This window comes from Dermacentor andersoni, chromosome 6 (genome assembly GCF_023375885.2).
Source record: "Dermacentor andersoni chromosome 6, qqDerAnde1_hic_scaffold, whole genome shotgun sequence".
In the NCBI taxonomy this organism is placed as follows: Eukaryota; Metazoa; Arthropoda; class Arachnida; order Ixodida; family Ixodidae; genus Dermacentor; species Dermacentor andersoni.
In genome coordinates, this window is record NC_092819.1 from 176586329 (window position 1) to 176607071 (window position 20743).

A 20743-nucleotide genomic window follows, 5' to 3' on the forward strand; every position below is an offset into this window, starting at 1 on the left:
TCAGTTCTACTGTTCCATCATGGTCTAGCGCACAGACTAAATACACAAACTTTGAATGCCACGAACCCAACAGCACGCAGATTTAATTGTAGTCGTGACACAGCCGAATCGTGAAACTCGACTAAAAATTGGAGGACGCTTAAGCTTCGCCTTCAAGAGTGGAACGTGACAGCGTTCCCGTCGACCCGCCAAGGGGTGTAAGTCAATGCGCTGCAGCGCAGCGATCACTTATGAGGCGCCCCGCATCGGACTTTGCACCCACCAATAATGCGATGAGCACCGAGCAACGCAGCGTTCGGCGCGGCAACGAAACGTGCGCCTGAGCAAGCGGAACGAACCAAAGAACTCGGCGTCTCTGAGGGAGAAACGATCTACGCGAGCAAAACGATCAGCCTGACGTCTCGATGGGATCGTCCTCTATCTCTCTTGGGAGCACCACGCAGACGCATGACTCCTCCGAAGCAGCTCGGCACACATCGCAGGGGACGCTTTTTCACCAGACGTGCCACGGCGCAGCGATCACGTCACGAGGCGTCCCGCATCGAACGCTGCACATAGGAATCGCGCTGTGAGCAGAAAGAGGAGCCGCGTCGCCTAAACACAAGGGTTCGAGTGATGCACGCTGGAAGTTGGAAGGGGAGAGAGCGAGAAAACTTATTAAACGCAAGGGTAGCGGGGCATCCTCGTACCGGTCCCCGCACGGCCCGAAGGGGAGAAGCGGGCAAGTGGTGCGCCACGCGTCGGGGCAAAAATTATGTGGTTTTACGTGCCAAAACCACTTTCTGATTATGAGGCACGCCGTAGTGGCAGACTCCGGAAATTTCGACCACCTGGGGTTTTTTAACGTGCACCTAAATCTAAGTACACGGGTGTCCCACGTTGGGGCAGCGCCGCACATTGCGAGGAGGGGTCTTCTGTGTTTGCCGCAAGATGGCACTGCGTGTGCGCAGAGGGCAGCAGAAGAAATGTAGCGGAAACGTACTTCGCTACTCGCGTAACTGCAACTTCTGTTACATGCTCAGCGAAACCGATATACACCGCAGTATAACTTTCTACGGCATGTTTCTAAGGTAACACTGCATTCACTAGAGGCGCTTTTGCACCGCTTTGAAGCATCGAACTCGTGGCTGAGTGGTAGTGTCTCCGTTTCACACTCCGGAGACCCTGGTTCGATTCCCACCCTGCCCATCTTGCAAGTTGTTTTTTATTTATGAAGTGCCTCCCGGTATTTATCGCTCACGGCCAACGCCGCCGACGCCGGCTTTTCTGCGACACGAGCTCCTTAACGCTGTCGCGTTAAAGCAGCTTTTTGCTTGTACCGCTCGCACAGGCTGCACCATGTTTCATTTCCTTCACAAGCAAAATTTGTAGATACAGTTTAGAGGAATCGGAGACTGCAATTCGTGAGCACAAAATGAAAGCGCGCCATTGCGAACCGCGAAACCACGCACCACAGCCCCACTGCTGTCACGGGCTGCTGCGTTGGCAGCGTTGCATCGCTGCATGGCCGGCGCAGGTGGCACTCGCTCCACCTCACGGCCACAGAGCCAACCAATTTCTGTCCTACTTTTGGAAGCGACATAGAGGTGGCACCAGTTTCTCTTCCCCCATTTTCCCGCGGACTCCACGTCGTTGGCTGTTGGTGTCGTTTCGCCGGGCGATCCGAAACCACCAAGTCCCTCGCTATCAAAAATCAAGCCGACATATTCTGCTTCCGAATTTTATCTGTGTTATCTGTCGGAAAACGTAGTCCGACAATCCTTATCTCAGTCACGGGCGACATGACTGAACAAATGAAAAGGGCCATTTGGAAACATTTCGTAAAAAAACCCGTCCCAAGAGGCAACATGCAAAAGCTGTGAAACGAAACTTTGAACGCCATCGAGTATGATGATGCCACTTGGGAACCATCTCAAGAGCAAGCATTTTTCATTGCACAGTGTGTTTTTGAGAGACAGCAGGAAGCAAGGAAGACCAGACGGTGCACAGCCACTCATCAAAAGTGCACTAAAGTCGGGCAAGGACCTATCGCAGCGCGAGAGAATGGCAATAACCACCAGGATTGCCCGAATGCTGGTGCTCGACCTTCAGCTGTACATCTGTGTCGAAAATAGAGGTTTCAAAGAGGTGATGACCCTCATGGGGTCATTGTTCAACATACCCAGCCGCATGACGTTTTCAAGGACAATCATACTAGAGTGGTACAGAGACACAGTCATGGCTGTCAAGGAGAGAATGCATACGGACTTCCAGGAAGGCATAGAGTCGATCTTGTTTACAAGCGACATGTGAACGTCGAGGTCTAACCAAAGTTACATCATCCTCACGTGCCACTACTTAACCTCCAGCTTCGAGATGAGAAGCTTTGCATTGGACAACTGGAATGTGACCGAGAGCCACACGGCTTGCAATGTCCTGGAGCATCTGCAAGCAATGATGGATAACTGGGAGTTGCCACTGCAGAAAGTGCAGTCTACGTGGTGACAGACAATACACAAAACTTCTGTGCGATCCTTAGGGGCATTTCTTGAGCCCCAATGCAGTGTATGGGCCATACACTGCAACTAGCTATAAAAGATGCCAAGGAACAGCAGGAGTTCCTGCCATTCTCAAGAAGTGTCGCGCAATTGTTGGTCATTACAAACACAGTGCCCAAGCTGCATCAAGATTGGATGATTGCCAGCAACAAATGGAGCTCTCAGTTTAGGAACTCATTCAAAACGTGGGAACAAGATGGAACAGTGAGCACGACATTCTCTCGCATCTTGTGCACCTGAAAGAAGTTGTCTGTTTAGAGCATGCCATCTCTGAGACAGCTGTGCCCAACCTGACACCACAGGAGTGGAAAGGAGTGGCTGCGCTCGTCAAAGCTCTTGGAAACAATTGCATAGGCGAACAAAGATTTTAGTGGCCAGAAGTGTGCAACTTTGTCGTAGTAGTACCATTTCTCTATGGAACAGAAATGGTCCAGAAAGAATGCATTGGAGCCGATGACGACACCTCGGAGTTTGCAAGAAACTTGCTGAAAAGCATGAGGCCAAGGTTTCCAGGGCAGGACGAGCAAAAGAAGTATGTGTAAGCAACCGCCTGTGACCCAAGGTTTAAGAACCTCCTTTGTGCTCAAACATTTCAGGAAACAAGGCTTTTGGAGCTTGCAAGTACTGAGTTGCAGAGCTCTCCTGGAGAAGCATCAAGTGACTGTACTAAAGCGTCAACATCTACAGCTCGCAAGGAGTGTGTCAGTAGTGTCTGGGACAGCATTGAGAAGCTGGCAGCGTCACCAAAAAGAAGACACTCCTCCAAAACAGCCAACACCAAGCAGTTTCAGCGGTATTTGAGAGCCCACTTGCAGTAAGGACCAAGACCATCTAGCATTCTGGAAAGAAACAGGCAAGCAACGCTTCTCAGGACTGTGCAAGATGGCCATGAAGTACATAGGCATTCCAGCAACGAGTGTACCAAATGAAAAGTTGTTTTCGATGGCTGGCAAAACATTGTTACGGCCCAGAGGGAGAAGCTGAACCCATATCATGTACAAACAGCTGATTTTTTTGCATGAGAACTTGTAAATATTTGAGCTTCTGTTAAATAATTTTGTTATTCGATATTCGATTTGATATTCAGCTTTTTTTTTTCTTGTTTGTATTTGATTCAATACTGACTATTCGGTACTCGTACACCCCTAATTTAAACAGTCCATGTCGAGTTAGTATTTGCCTTTAGTGTCCCTTTACCGTTCACCTAAACCTATGAGCAATTTGCATTTCAATCCCATCCGAATGCGGCCGTCATGGTGGGTAAGAACCGTTCGGAGCAAGGATGTTGCACCATAGCTTTGTGAGAAATCCTTATTGCTTTTGACACTGTAGCTGGCAACATGTTATCTATTTCAGCAACAGGCTTACCTCTTCTACTGAATTATGTACAGCCATCGGTTCCTTGCATAGAAACTCGTACATCTCCAATTGAACTTCATTGAGTAACTTCATGTCACAGTCTATGAGGGACATTCCAAAAGTAAGTTAACATAATAACTTGACTGCCAGAAAAAAATACACCATTACATCATTAACTATACACCTTGCACTATTTTTCCACATAGTTGCCACCGACACTGAGGCATCTGTCATAGCTTGCAATCAGTTTGAAGAAACCACTCTGGTAAAACTCAGTGCCCTGCAAAGAAATATGCAAAGAACTGCCTGCACTGCCTGCTCCACCTCAGCACTGTTTTGGAAATGAGATCCCAAGGCTTTCCATGCAGGGAACAGGTGCCCATTCATACCGGCATGCACTTCCATTGGTGACCCCGTTGTCCGCACACGTGTGTCTGCCATCATGATTTGTACTCTCTTCAAAGTACAAATCACGTAATAGAGTAATAACCTCGAGCATGCCGGTGCTACTCTCTCTCCTTCGACGCTCTGCAAGTGTGTCATTCCTCCTCAGCTGATGCTCCTTCCATTGTTGAGCCAGCAATGGGCATGGATTCTTATCATATGAATGTGCTTTTATAATCAGACTGAAAAAGGGGTGTGATCACCGCCAAGCAATGCGCGAACTTGCTCTGTCGCCTTCCATGATTACTAACTTCTGATGGCAATGGTAATGAAGCTGGCTAGACCTGCTCTGACGGTAGGCTGTTGCAAGTGTGGTTTCGCTTCAGTTATTCTCTAGTTTTTCATTAGCTTGTGTTGCTTACGCAACCTTTGAACAAACATTCTAAGGAAAAAAATGAATATGGTCTTATTAGGATCGGGCAAATACTGTAAGAATTCATTGTGAGGTACTGTTCTCATTTTAACATATTCCTGAGGCAGGCATAGGCATCTTTGACGAGATGACGCATGTTCAACGCTTTCCCTGTACCCTAAATGCTGCCCCTATTGGCATCACCAATGTCATCATCGGTCATCATTGGGATTGGGCGCGTGAGTGATGACCAGCCAAGTTCAAGTTATCCGGTGAAGGCTAATTTCAGGATCAAAATAATGAAATATTGGTCTATCAAAATGAACGGGCTCTGGTTGAGACCTTCAATCAACGAGGATGAATCGGAAAGGCTTTGCCCCTATTTTTTATTAGCCAAAATAACATACATATAGGTCATTACAAATACACGAACTATTCTGGGTACCTTACACTACTTTTCCACATAGTCGCCACACCGGCTGAGACATTTGTCCCATCACAGCTCTAAATTTGAGAAATGTTGTCGTTAGTCAGCGACACATGCGGCCTCCCCGAACGCTCATTGTCATGCAAGTCCTCACGGCCTTTTCTGAACTCGTAACACCACCACCTCGCACTTCTCAAAGCGAAACACCTTTCCCCATACGTGGGCGGCACTTCCCTGCGAATTTGAAAGGCCGTTCTTCCCTTTCTTTATAGAAAACAAATCACACTTCGTCGCTCATATGCCGGACGTGTGAAACACTACCGCCATCTTCAACAGCGCCATGCCGTGGAGCTACCGGCAGATAAGACTGGGCCGGTCCAAGAAAGGTCCACCACTGGGAATGGATATGTTAACTTCGCATTTACAGCCGTAGCTTCGATAAAAAAAAATTGGGTCAAGGACTTTCTTATTCACCATCGTAGATCGAATTAACTGAAAAATGTAATTAACCGGAGTCAAGTCGACAGAAGTCTACTGTATATTTGCGCAGTATTCCTTTGTGCCTGGCCCAGCAGAGGCTGTTGCACACTGCCAAAGGATGACAAGCAGGTCAGGGTTTCACCTGTACATCTTGAGGTACATCTCACTGTGCCAGCGCTCCTGCTTTTCAATCTCGGCCCGTGCCTCGGACAGCTCCCGTTCTAAGTGCCGAAGACGCTCCTGGGTGCTCTCGTATGCTGGTCGAAGCTCGAGGTATCTGGGCAGGAGGAGAGGAAGGACAACAGCAAAATCGGCCTCCTGTTATTAGCTGCACCACAGGCACAAGAAACATGTGCAGTGGGTGCAGGATGTAGAAGCAACCTGATTGCTTATGTGCGGGGACAGAACTCTGGAGCTAGTTATAAGGTGAAGTACAACAACATGACTTATGAGGGCAAGACTTATATTTACGATGGTACAACAGATTCCGTACCGGAGTAAATTCAATAGCAAACAAAGCATGAGCCGCGGCGGCTCAGAAGAGATACAGCGGATCGCCTGTCCGTCATTGTTATCAAGTGTAGGAGCCTGAAGAATAAAACAGACGTATTCTCTAGCCAACTGTGCATTTCCCAACCTGATATTGCCATTGGGACAGAATCGTGGCTCGACCCTGGCATATCGGATTGTGAAGTGCTTCCACCTGAACACATAGCCTATCGAAAAGACTGTAATCACCAGGGAGGAGGAGTGTTCATTCTTGTACATAACAGAATCAGAAGTGTACCGTTATACTGTGATGTTTCTTCAGAATGTATTTGGTGCAGAATATTTGTTTCTGGTGGTAACAGCCTTGTGGTGGGATGGTTTTAGAGGCCACCATCTTCAACAAGCATAGAACCATTTCCCAGCCTTGCATGATCACTGCCGATCTTATCGTCAGAAACTATTCTACTTGGGGACAATCTTAACATGCCTGAAGTTGTATGGCGTGACCGCTATCCTGTAGCGATGAGCACCTCGGCACTTCACTCGGCCTTCATTGAACTAACACGGTACAATGAACTTGCTCAGCTTGTAAATTTCCCAACGCATCACGGTTCAGCTAAGGACAGTACGTTGGACTTCTTTAGCAACAATGAAGATTTAGTTCAAGCAGTTACGGAAGCACCAGGAATAAGTGATCATGAGGTTGTAAATGAAACAACAGTGTGCAAGAAGTTACATGTTAGCAAGATTTGCCAGAGAAAGATTTTTATGTATAAACAGGGGAATTATAATGCCACAGATGAAGAGTTATTCCTGCCAGTATACTGCTGGAATACAGCAGTCAGTGCAGCATAGAAAGCTTATGGGCTCTGTTCAGAGACAAAATCCTGTCTGTGGTCGCTAAATGCATTCCCTCAAGAGTGATATCATTTAGACGTAGAATGGATGAACCTTGGATTAACAAAAAACTGCGTCTGTCAATAAGAAAGAAGGCGGGAGTATACAAGGCATTCAAGATAGCACCAAGTCAAAACTTATATGAGAAACTTAGAACTCTAACTAAAATCTTGAAACAAGAATTAAAGGCAGCAAAAAGAACATACTTATCGTCGCTAGCTGATAAAATAAGATCTAATCCGAAGGAGTTATGGCGCTATGTCAAAAGTAACAGAAAAGACAGTGTTGCCGTTCCAGCTCCTTGGCATGAAAGTGATATGTTAACTGATGACACAAAAAAACCTGATTGCCTTAACGAATATTTTCACTGTCTTCACAGCATGTGTCATACTCCGATACCTGAATTACATGAACAATTACCTGAAATGCATGACATCGTTTTAAATGAGGCTGAAATTAGGGCTCTGTTGTGCAACATTAATCCTCATTCTGCTCATGGTCCGGATGGTATATCAAATCTTTGAATTATTTACCAAGTCAAAATAAATTCTCAAAGATTACCTAGTGACTGGAAAATGGCCAATGTAACTCCTATATTTAAAAGTGGTTGTCGTGATTTGGCAAGCAATTACAGACATCTGTTTGTTGTAAACAGTAGAACATGTTATTTACTCTGGTCTTATTAAGCATCTTCATGACCATGACTTCTTCATCCCGACCCAGGATGGATTTCGCATGGGATTATCCTGTATGACTAAACTTACTACATTCATACATAACATTGCACTCGGCTTTAACAATAGTACACAGATAGATGCTATTTTTATTGATTTTCGAAAGGTGTTTGATGTAGTCCCGCATACCTTACTTTTACACAAACTGTCATTTCTTGGCCTCCCCAATTCACTTTATGGTTGGCTTCAAGATTATTTGTATAAACGGCAGCAAAAAGTGGTTCTGAACGGTGCGACATTGAGAACGGTTAATGTTTTATCAGGTGTGCCTAAAGGGTCGGTCCTTGGGCCATTGCTGTTCCTCATATTTATCAACGATTTAAGTGAAGGCTGTGTTTCAAATATCAGACTGTATGCAGACGATTGCGTTGTGTACCGTCCTGTGTCATGTGCCGAACATACGAGTGTGTTGCAGTTTGATCTCGAAAAAATTTGTTCCTGGTGTGCTAAATGGAAAATTGATTTGAACGTAGCAAAGTGTTATGTTAAATTTACGAACAAAAAGAAAAAGGTGCCTAGTTCATACACTCTAAATAATGTTTTAGTGCAATGCATTGACGAAGTCAAATATCTGGGCATCACTTTAACTGCGGCATTAGATTGGACATGCCACATTGACATAACAAGCGCTAAAGCCTTTTGCACCTTTTCCGGAGGAACTTCAAGTATGTGCCTAAACCTTTGAAGGAAGCTTTGTATCTTACAAATATTAGGCTGGTGTTAGAATACGCTTGTGCAGCATGAGACCCCTTCACAAAAGTTCTTGAAGTTAGAGGTTCAGAAAAGAGTTGCAAGATTCGTCACGGGCATCTACGACTACAAAATTAGAGGTTTGCAAATCAGGGAAAATCTAGGGTGGAAGTGGCTGTCCGCAGGCAAGGAAATAATCAGGTTAAAGCTTTTACACAACATTAACAGCAGTAAAACAGGAATCGATAAGAACATATATTTAAAACCATCTAATTGTCAGTCTCAGAGATATGACAATTCCAAGAAAATAAGGGACTACCAAAGTCGTATTATTGTATTCAAATTTTCATTCTTTCCGCGAACAATTGTAGAATGGAATTTGTTCCTGGATGAGGTAGTGTCTGCACCCAATTCTTCATCTGTCATAGAGAACTTTACATGAATCTGTTTTAGACAATATTTCCACTGTGCCGTTTTATGCACTGTGTAACAAATTTTATAATCGGATGTTGTTAGTATAGGATGTGTGTCTTTCTCTACTAATTACGATGATTGTATTTTTAATACCATAACTGATATGATACCGCTTTTTCGCGAAGTTCAATCTTTGACCTTTATGTTCGTAATTAACCCCCCTACGATAATGCCCAACTCGGGCGCTACAGGTATTTGTAATAAATAAATAAATAAATAAATAAATAAGTAAATAATGGAAAAAAGAAACTTTTTAACAAGACGAATTAAAGTATCTTATGTGTATGCCAGCATTTATACTTCCCAAGTGTCCCCCTTTCATGTGCAATGAACATGGGGCAGAGTTACCACTCCGAAAATGTGTGCCAGTATGCCTGTCACACTGTCACACTGTCATACGTCGCCCACCACGATGCCGTCCCTATTGCTATCACGCTGCCACCTTGCCAATTCTCACCACCCACGGCGGCACATGACGTGCAATCACTTCCCTAGCACTAGAGCAACTGGACATGCTCCCAGAAGAAGCCGGATTTGCCCGCCTGTTTTCCATGCACCGCCATTTGCCAAGCGCTGTCACATGGAATTCGAAAGCTCGGCAGAGAAGCCAATTGAACAGCTGCCCTGCCCATGCTGTGCTGGTTGCAGCACTGCTGAGAGCACCAACATTTGAAAGACTGTCATATTCACCTGCGCCATTGATATTGTATTTAAAGTTCACAGTAATTTATAGACATAGAATCGTCATCTGGGCTGTGCAAAACTAAAACTGCACCAGTTTGTTGTGTTGCTATAGCGAACATGCATGTTTCTCTGTGGTACACCGACTCATTTCGAGCAGAAAGATCACCATCGCGAGCACCTTCCTCTAAATTGTACATTTATTTACACTGTTTACATTATAGTGTTTGCTTTTCAAAATAAACAAACATCCAGGAAGCACAAGACATGAGAACACTGGGGCAAAGGGTAGTCATGCAATCTACTGGCCATTAAAGATACCACTGTTGTAGAAATTTGTGCGTGTACCAAAAGTTATGCAGTTCAATATGGTCAATCACTATTTGCAAGACCTGCCACGGTGGCAGCCCAGTGGCTCTGACGTTGCAGCACTGCTGAGCATGAGGCTGCAAGTGTGATCCCGTCCCAATGGGGGTGGAACCCCTGCAGCCTCCCACTGTGGCAAGCCTTATAGTCAGACTGCAATTTTGGTATGCAAGGAGGCCACAATTTAATTTAATTTACCCATTTTCAAGGAGCTGTATTTCAGGTACACAATTAAAAAGGTCGACAGTCACTTTAGCATATGCTAAAGAGGATAAAAACGAAAACCTACCACTCGCGAGACATTCATTATATTACTTGAAATTTTCATTCTAATGCGTTGTTACTTCCTATCACTTGTTTTCTGCCACAAAAGGTCGTGGGTTCGACTGCCTTAATTAACGCCAAAGGTTGAGGGTTTGACTCTCGACCTTCACAATGTTCATCGGAATCCAACTTGAAGATATGGCTGGTTCACCCATATCTCCAAATGGGTTCTATTCCCACCAAACGTTGTGGGTGCGAGTGCCTTAATTCTGTTTTCGCTAACTGTACCTTAATTAAATTTGCGCTAATTAAACCCACAGGCTATGGGTTTGACTCCAACCAAAAGTTGAGGGTTCAACTGGTTCAAGTGCCTTAATTAACTTCGCTTTAACGGCAAAGGTCATGGGTTCGACTCCCACCAGAGGCCCTATGTTTGACTCTCGACCTTCACAACGTTAATTGGAATCCAACTGTAAGATATGGCCAGTTCACCCATATCTCCAAGTGGGTTTGACTCCCACCAAAGGTCATGGGTTCGAGTGCTTTACCTATATCTTAATTAAACATGTCTTAATTACCTTGATATTAATTACCTTTGAGAACCACAGGTCATGCTGACGCTTCTTCCTTCGCCTTGGCTTCACACTTTCTTATAAAGAAATTGATGGCCTAATTCACCCTGCTTTAGGCTACAGTCTGCTGCGGTATGGAATAACAATTTACGGGCACTGTGCTGTTCGCTGGCACAACAGAATAAATGCAATACTGCACTCCCTCTTAAAAAACATATCTTATGATCTGAGCCTGAATACTGACAGACCATTTCAAAATACTTTCGATACCGAATTTCGACCATCTTTTAATGCAAATCATTGTTTTAAACGGCATTCTCCATTATTAATGCTGGAGTTCCGCAGGGATCTATACTCAGCCCATTATTATCTAATATTTTTGTAAATGACCTTTATAGCACGATACTCATTTCTCTTTATCAATACGCCGATGACACGATCATAACTTCTGCCCACAGCTACTATGATGCGATTGCTTCTTTATAGTCGCTGCCACAAAAGCTATGGACTGGTTTCGAAATAACCTAATTAATATAAATGTATCTAAGACGCAATAAATCTCCTTCCATAATCCTTTGAGGAAGGTACTATCCTCATTTTGCTTTGTTCAGATTGTTCATCTTGTTCTTGTAGACCATTACAGTACTCATCTGTTGTAAAGTATCTTGGTTTATATCTTGACAGCGACCTTTCTTGGAACAGCCACCTTGCTTACGTTTGCAAAAAACTTCGCGCCGTATCGTGTCTACTGTACAATACATTACATGCCTTTATCGGCAAGGAAAACAATCACACACACTTTAGGCTACAGTCTGTTGCGGTATGGAATAACAATTCACAGGCACTGTGCTGTTCGCTGGCACAACAGAATAAATGCAATACTGCACTCCCTCTTAAAAAACATATCTTATGAATCTGAGCCTGAATACTGACACAGACCGTTTCAAAATACTTTCAATGCCGAATTTCAACGATCTTTTAACGCAAACTGTTGTTTTCAAACACTTCTGGGCCAGTGAATTCCTAGTTTCGTACACTACTTCCCGTTGTTTAAGGCCCAGGGACCCCTTTTGGAGGCCACGTAGTTCCACAAGGTACAGCACTAGAGCTCACGCCCATTATGTTCCAACCTACTTTAATAAACTACCCCCCAGCACCTTCTGTGCAAAAACGAAATACAAGTTAGTCTGCTGAGGCGTATCTGTTTGTAAAGGCGTACTTGTTCCTTTTGTTTGCCGTTATTGCTTGTGTTCGTGCATGTGATAGTGCAATTCCTTTGCACCATGACAGTCAGATTGATGTATGGTTATCTACTATCTCATGGTCATTTTGTTCACACGCATTGCTTTGTTTCTGTGTTTCATTATTCTCAATGAAAATTCTTTTCATAGACACTGTATAAATCTTGAACTTTTTTCTGGTATGCTATACTCGAGTTCACTGCTTATAAATAATCTGTTAATGTACCGTGTATGGTTTTGCTGCCAGCCAGACTCTGCCGCTTGAGCCTTCAAAGGCTTTGGCAGGCCTGTATGAATGTACTGATTTGATTATTGGCAATAAAGATATTATAATTATTATTATTAAACACCAAAGGTCATGGGTTCGACTTCCAGCAAAGGTTGAGAGTTCGACTCTTTGTGAATTTTGGTGCCATAATGACGGACAGCGAATGCCGGACATAGGCTTTACCGAGACATTTGGCTCAGAAGATCAAAAATGGAAAATGTTTGTTTTTTTCTCCATCACAGTAGGTTCGCAGCCTACATTTTTACAGCATTCTGCCAAGAGTCACATTGCAGATCCCTTGGACACATGTTCCCCAAGTCTGAAGCTTATGCGGCATTCGCAGCAAGAGTGTAGTTTAGCAATGACAACAATATCCAGTCTGAGCCAAAAAAGTAAACACAGAAGGCTCCAAGAAATGAATGTATTTGAAGAGAAGCACTATGTGGGTTTCCCAACTGTCAGCATGCTGTCATACTGGGAAACTGAGCAGTGCTAAAAAGACAGGACAGACATAAGACTGACACTGCACAAAGCACCATCTGTTGTTCCTCTCTTTATCCTTTTAGAGCCACTCAGCTTCCCAGCATGACAGGAAATTAGGCCTGTTTGATGTCCCTTACAAGATTTCACTTGTTAGTGGAACACGACATGACCAACTTTGTCTGCACCCAAGAAGTGTTACTTCCCAATTTGCCTTAACTTGTAATTTGTCTTCAATAGAAAGATATGCCAGAGCAATAAAATGTGTGCGTAAGACTCACTAATCTTAAAATTTGAAGGATACTGCAGTTGAAGCTAGAATATACATTAATTTAGTGTGAGGTTCTAAAAACTGTCTCATTGCTTGGGATGTGAATTGTTTATTTTAAATGTTCACAGAGTTTGGTCCTTAGGAATGCTGTGAACAAGCACTATGCTCTAGAGTCGAAGCTAGAGTGATTAGTGTGTAGCAGATAAAAAAAAATATATTCATCAATATTTCGTTAAATACCATATTTACTTGAATGTAACGCGAGGGTCGACTTTTCAGTCCGTGAAATGAAACAAAACAAAACCGCGAATGTAATGCGAGGTGAATGGAAAGAAAAGTGGTACCTTTATACAAGGAATCAATGTAGAAACAAATTTTCTTCACTTATCGTCTGAGAAGGAGACGGAGCTTTCCTTGTGCAATATTCTCGGGCCATCACTTGGGCAGATAGTTTTACTTTCGCAAAATTTTGCATGACTCGGCACCGAAAACATCCCTGACAAGTGCTGAGTGTGAAGAGCACTGTCAGCCGTATTTTTCAAGGGGTTCGGTGCCTAAACGAGCCAAGTCTCGTGAAAGCGAAACTATTTCCGAAAGTGATTGCCCGAGAATCAAGTCATCTCGAGCTCGTCTGTTTGAGATTAAATACTTCTTAAAAGACTGCACAACTACTTCATTCGGGGACAGTACCAGTCCACTGCGAGGCCCTTCCAACCGGCCTCCCATTGGGGCCACCATCCAAGGCAGAGTTCCCCAGCTCCTCGGCCATCACAATTACTCATCTCTCGAAGCGGCCGTCACACTGAATACGGTGACCACTCGTTCTGCGACTTGCGACACTGTCCCACATTGAGGGCTAGTGTCCCAAGATCAATGGTTTGTCAAGGCATGAAAAAAGCTTTAGGGATTTCGATGAGGTACAGTTTAAATATTTTGCTCTAGTCTGCTCCGTAAGAACTTCGTTGAAGTAAAAATGTGTATGCGAAGTAGTTCATTTTGGAAGGAATTTCGATGCACTATATTCTATAGGACAATGATGGGGAATGAAAAAATCTTCGTTGTGGCGAAAATTTTGTTGAAGTGGACTTCATTGTGCCGGGATTCGACGTACACAATTCACGTCGCACATAAAATAAGATTACAAAACAATCGCAAACTATGACAATCGAGACAAGTGCAAACAAAATCAAACAAACCAAACAAGCTAGAGCTAACATGAGCGGACGATAGTACGAAACCAGCGGTCCAGCTGAGACCAGTTATGGCTACGCATCGAGTGGTTGCACGGGCCTGCATGACACCAGTTTTTCGTGCACATGTCACTGAAGAGACCACTCTCATTAGTCTCCATTGTTCACGGCTTGCCTCTTTCATATCCCGCTTCGCATTCGCTCTTTCATCTTGCGCTGTGCTCGTTTGCTTGGTTACGCCGCCGACGCTCACTGCAGCAACGGGCGCCCAAGAGTTGTGCTCTAAAAGGACGGAACTCTGCATTTCAGCATCAATTAATGTCGCCTGAACAAAACCACGAAGAAGGCCGTATATCCCCTTCTACAGAAAGATGACGTGTTGCACTGGCTCTGCAATGCAAGGTATTTTTCATTGATGGACCTCAAGCCGTGCTACTAGCAAATCGAAGTCGGCGAGAGGGATGGAGAGAAGACTGCCTTTGTCATGCCACACAGCCTTTATGAATTCCAAGGGCATGGCATTTGGTCTTTGCTCAGCACCTGCTACTTTCCATCATGTAAAGGACAAGGTATTGATTGGCTTGAAATGGCAGACCTGTTTAAAGCATTTTGATGATGCCATTGTCTTTGCCTCAAACTTCGACAATCATTTAAGCACCTTGTGACAATACTAGATGCCATCAAGTCATCTGGGCCGAACCAGAAGGTGGAGAAATGTTGCTTTGCTTACAAAGACCACCTGTTCCCGGACCACCTCATGAGCAAGTCGGGAGTCCTTCCTTTCTGCACACCATCAACAAGAAGACAGTGCGAAGGTTTCTTAGTCTGTCTACTAAAGGCGCTTTGTCAAGAACTTCTCTCGCATAGTTGTGCCTCTTACACTTTTTTTTAAATCCAACGTCGAGTGTAAGTGGGAAATGCTGAAAGTCGAAGCATCTGAAGAATTAAAAGGCCTGCAGTCAACACCAGTACTCACCCCTTTCGACGAAGACGCTGATACAGTAAAACCTCGTTAAACCGCACCCGCTTAAAGAGTAGTTTCGTTTTAAAAGTAGTAAAGTCAAATCCCTGACTCAGCGGCCATTGAACATAATGTGTTTTGTATCCGCATAAACCGTACCAGCTTACTGCGTACGCATCGGTTAAAATGTAGCGTTTCAACTTTTCGTCGCGCAAACACGACGGTGCGTCGTCTCCATCGGGCGGCCTGGCAGAACAACAAGCCTCAGAGATTGGAACAATGGCCTCCAAGCGCCCTGTGCATTTGCGCGTGAAGCCACATCAACATCAGTATCATTTCGACGCCGTGCCAGAGAGCGTTATGGCGTCGTGCAATCGAGGACTCTCGTCATTCCCAAGCTCGGATAAAAAAGACGCCGGGTGCTCAGCATAGAAGAAAAATTAGACATCGTCTGTGCTATCGAACGTGACACAAAGAAGTCGGCGCTGGCACGCGACAAGGATCTGCTGTTGACTACGGTGTATGGCACTTGGAATGCGAAGAAGTTGCTCGGCAGCGCTGCTGCGACGGCGAAGACATGTCGGCTACGAGGTTCTACTTTTCGCCATCGTTGCCTCTGTTGTTGCCAAAGTGTCGCCTAGCGACAGTGATAAGGACGACACGGAAAGCGACAGCACGGGCGATTCAGGCCCGACAGTGGCAGAAGCTACGCGTTACGTCAGCCTAATTAATGCAATCGTCGCGACGAAGACAGGGGCGCGATAATGTAACTCTATTCCAAACAAAAAGTATTCCAAACTCCGGCACCCAGCAATAAAAATGCGCCCCCGGAACTTCTGCAGGACTACTGCACGCGTGCACGGAGAATACGTAACGCCAACGAGGAATTTGCCATGCGAGTGTTTGCCGAGAAGAGGGGGCTGGCTGAAAAGCTGGCAAGCAGCTTCAGTAAGTCTGAGGCCACTGTCGTCGTGCTAGGCCACCGCAGCATCACATGAAAATAACACTTTTGTCGCGCGAAGTGAATAAATACCGCATGTCTTTTTTCCCCCTTTCATCGCACTCTCTCTGAGTTCCGTTTTCGACAGGTAAGTGGGCGATCTCATGCTATTTCGGTTAAACAGTACTGCAGTTTAGTACGTAGTTTTTCCGAGCTCCAGCCAACTACGGTTTAACGAGGTTTCACTGTACCAAAATCCACATAAAAACACGCAGCATAGGCCTCGGCACTGTCCTTGCCCAGAAAAAAACACCATTTGAAAGGGTCATATTTTACGCTAGCAGGTCACTGTCAAAAGCAGAATCCAATTACTCAATGAGGAAAATGGAAGGCCTTCCCATAATTTGCGCTACTACGAAATTTTGCCCTTACTATATGACAGGCCGTTCAAAGTTGTAAGTGACCATGACACCGTGTTGGCTAGCCAATTTAAAGGACCCTTCAGGATGGCTAGCATGGTGAAGCCTATAACAGAATTTGACATCACCATGATATACAAGTCCGAAGCAAAACACTGATGCCAAGTGCCTCCCCCATTACCACAAGACGACCAGTGCGATGGCTCTTTCCTAGGGACAAAAAGTGCCGATGACATTGCTGAGCAGCGCCACGCCGACTCAGAGCTAAGAAGCCTTGCTGGCTCCTTGGAAGGGAAGACTGGCTTTGTCCCAAGGATATTTAAGCACGGACTGTCGTTTTCATTGCAAAATGGTGTCCTTGTAAATAAATCTTCTCACCAGTATGTGCCAACTACCTCCTGGATGTGCCTTCAGCGCTGTGTCCCGAGGTTCTACATGCTTTTCATGATGACTCAATGGCAGGGCAATTCGGCTTTTCCCGTCTGCTCGCAAGGACTCGGGAGAAGTACTACTGGCCACTTCTCAACGCCGACATCACCCATTATGTCAAGACATGCGGAAACTGCCAACGATGCAAGACACCACCAACAAGGCCAGCGGGATTGCTACAGCCGATTGAGCCTCTCAGTCGACCATTTGAACAGATTGGGATGGATTTCTTGGGGCCCTTTCCTATGTCAACATCTGCAAAAAAGTGGATCATCCTGGCCACCAACTACCTACCCACTATGTGGAAATGAAAGCCCTGCCCAAAGGTAGTCCAGTGGAACTAGAAAAATTCTTCGTCGAGAACATCCTGGTGCGACTAGGTGCCCCAGAAGTCCCCATTACCAACAGAGAAATGGCTTCTACAGATGGGCTTACTCAAGCCATCCTGCAGTATAGCCAGACAAGTCACCGGAGGGCAACAGCCTACCACACGCAGAAGAATGGTCTAACGAAACGGCTGAACAAGACGTCCGCCGACACGTTAGCTATGCACATTGATGTCAAACAAAAGCCGTGGGATGCCGTCCTGCCATTCATAACCTTCACTTGCAACACAACAATGCAACAACACAGATCATGCTGTTCCAGCTGGTTTACAGAAGGAACCAGACGATGACTCTCGACGCTATGCTGCCGCACATCGCTGACGAAGAGAATCTCGATGTCATCGGCTAACTGCAGCACACCGAAGAAGCACGACAACTCGCCCAGCTGCACATCAAGAACCAGCAGAGGAACGACAGCTGGCACTACAACCTTCGACGACGCTACATGGAATACCAGCCCTGCGACAGTGTTTGGATTGGACCCCAATACACCGACGATCTTGGCGACCTTTGGTTTGCAGATGACTTTATTTGCAGATGACAGCAACACTGAGGACAAATTACAACAAATGATTGAGGACCTTAAGAGAGAAAGTGTAAGAGTGGGGTTGAACATTAATATGCACAAGATAATGTTTGATAGCCTCGCAAGAGGCCAAGAGTTCAGGATCGTCAGTCAGCCTCTAGAGCCTGTAAAGGAGTACGTTTACCTAAGTCACAGGGAACCCTGATCATGAGAAGGAAATTTACAGAAGAATAAAAATGGGTTGGAATGCATACGGCAGGCATAAGGCTAGGCGCCTCACCACTATCATTAAAAATAAAGGTGTACAATCATTGCTTTCTACTGGTGCTAACATATGAGGCAGAAACTTGGAGTTGGAGAAAGAAGCTTGAGAACAGGTTGAAGATCACACAAAGAGTGATGGAATGAAAAATGTTAGGTGTAACGTAAGGAGACAGGAAGAGAGCGGTGTGGATCAGAGAGCAAACAGGGACAGCCGATATTCTAATTGACATTCAGAGAAAAAAAAGTGGAGCTGGGCAGGCCATATAATGTGTAGGATGGAGAACCGGTGGGCCATAGGAGTTATAGAATGGGTGCCAAGAGAAGGGAAGTGCAGTCGAGGACGGAAAAAAAAAACTGGGTGGGGTGATGAAATGAGGAAATTTGCAGGCACAAGTTGGAATCAGTTGACACAGGATGAAGGTAATCGGAGATCCATCCTGCAGTGGACATAAAAATAGGCTGATGATGACACCGACGAGGACTTAGTGAGAAACTTCTGTGACGCTATTTCCTTAGAGTTTCATATTACTATAGCTAGAGGGAAATCTGGCGCTGCAATCGTTCAACCATCATGGGAATGATGGGAAGTACAGGTTACCGATTGGTATTTTGTTGACTGGCGAACTGGTCTATAGGTACTTTTTGGCAGTTTTGGTTGCACTTCAAGCGCAACTGCTATAACACGCAGTGGGACGGTGCGACGCAAAGCCCTCTGCCTTTGTTCTGTTGCTTGAAGTGGCGATAGCGCGCTGGGCCAGCGGCTGGGCCGATGTTTGTGTCGCGGTGTGGTGTCGAAGCTCTGACGAGAAAGCGACGGCATGGTAAACATTCAAAGAACATATTTTGACTGTTTTGACCACTGGAAGTACAACTCTCTGTGTCTAGTACCAGTAGTGCCTTCCTTTTGCTCTTTTGAAGTTTCATAAAGTATGTAACGCTACAGCGTCTGGTTTGTTAAGTGTGTTAGGTTGGCGCTGTAGCGTTACATACTTTATGAAACTTCAGAAGAGCAAACGGAAGGCACTACTGATACAAGACACAGAAAGTTGTACTTGCAATGGCTTGACAATCAAATTTTATTGAGGTCTTCATTACGCATTGCTCGTTTATGTGCTCATTGAAATGTGTGTTTTAAGACTTTGAAGCACAAACTTACTTGTGGTATGAAAGGTTGCTGCTTCCTGGCTGTAGCCTGCCGTTGCAAAATGGGTAAGTGCAAAGCCATGCCATAACAGCTGCTGGCGGCCGCTTCAGAAGCAGTACATCAATATAAAATATTGTTATGTAGGAAGACACCGACGAAAAGCTATTTGCAAGTATATTTACAAGGCGATACGCCGCAGGTGGCCAAGAGGCAACAGCCCGCGCTAGCTTCCAATCGTCTTTGTCGTCTTCTTACTGCTCGGCTCTTCGTCATTGGAAATACTATCCCGTAGCACCACCCCCGGCGGCAAAAGCGCCGTCCCGGAGCGACTAAAGGCCGGACTCTGAAGCAGTGTAGCAGGTCTTGAGCCTACTGACGTGCACGACATCACTAGATGCCAGAGTAGATGACGAGGTTGAGCTCACAGGAGCAATTTCGTACGTCACAGGCGTCATCTGGCGCAGCACGCGGTAGGGCCCTGTGTATCGCGAAAGGAGCTTCTCTACAAGTACGACGTGACGAGAGGGCGACAACAGGAGCACGAGTGCACCAGGCAAAAACTGTACGTCACGGTGGCGGGCGCTGTACTGACGCTGCTGCGTGGTTTGCGAGTCCGTCAGTCGAGCACGGGCAAGCTGGCGTGCATGGTCGGCGAGGGCGATGGCGTCGCGCGCATACTCGGTTGTTGAGGTCGCAGCAGGAGGAAGTACCGTGTCAAGGGGCAAGGTCGGTTCACGACCGTAGAGTAGATAAAATGGAGAAAATCCGGCGGTGTCGTGCCGGGAAGAATAATAAGCAAATGTGACGTAAGGAAGGGCAACGTCCCAGTCGTGGTGGTCCTTCGAAACGTACTTGGACAGCATGTCGGTAAGAGTACGGTTTAACCGCTCTGTCAGGCCATTGGTTTGAGGATGGTATGAGGTATCAGCTTGTGTTGAATAGAGCAGGAACGCACAATGTCGGCGATAACTTTCGAGAGGAAGTTACGACCACGGTCAGTAAGCAGCTGTTGCGGGGCGCTATTCACTAAGATAATGTCACGCAAGAGAAAGTCCGCAACATCAGTGGCGCAACTAGTAGGGAGAGCCCGCGTGATAGCGTATCAGGTGGCAAAATTAGTTACGACGGCTACCCATTTGTTCCCAGAGGATGACGTGGGAAAGGGACCGAGGAGGTCTAATCCAACACGAAAGAACGGTTCCACAGGGACGGTGATCGGCTGGAGATGACCGGAAGGTAGCACCTGAGGTGTTTTCCGATGCTGGCAGGGATCACAGGCAGCAACATAGCGTCGGACGGAGCGAGCGAGACCAGGCGAATAGAAGCGGCGGCGGACGCGGTCGTACGTGCGGGTTACCCCGAGATGTCCTGCAGTGGGTGCGTCATGCATCTCAAAGAGCACAGTCTGTCGTAGATGTTTTGGCACGACAAGAAGAAGATCAGGGCCATCAGGGAGGA

At 45.7% G+C, this 20743-nt stretch overlaps 1 protein-coding gene, 1 long non-coding RNA gene and 1 pseudogene across 7 annotated transcripts in view; 2 read left to right on the forward strand and 1 right to left on the reverse strand.

Moving 5' to 3' along the window:
* Nucleotides 1-20743, forward strand: part of LOC140219041 (uncharacterized) — a 500311-nt pseudogene that overhangs the window by 398278 nt on the left and 81290 nt on the right.
* LOC129382809 (uncharacterized) overlaps nucleotides 1-20743 on the forward strand; it is an 80596-nt gene that overhangs the window by 32957 nt on the left and 26896 nt on the right. The window lies entirely within an intron of this gene.
* Nucleotides 1-20743, reverse strand: part of LOC126523914 (uncharacterized) — a 171241-nt gene that overhangs the window by 21128 nt on the left and 129370 nt on the right. For all 6 annotated transcript variants that reach the window (XM_055066990.2, XM_055066988.1, XM_055066989.1 and 3 more), the window contains one exon: nucleotides 5742-5876. In XM_055066990.2, coding sequence (XP_054922965.1) covers nucleotides 5742-5876 — 135 coding nt within the window. The remainder of the gene's footprint in view (nucleotides 1-5741; nucleotides 5877-20743) is intronic.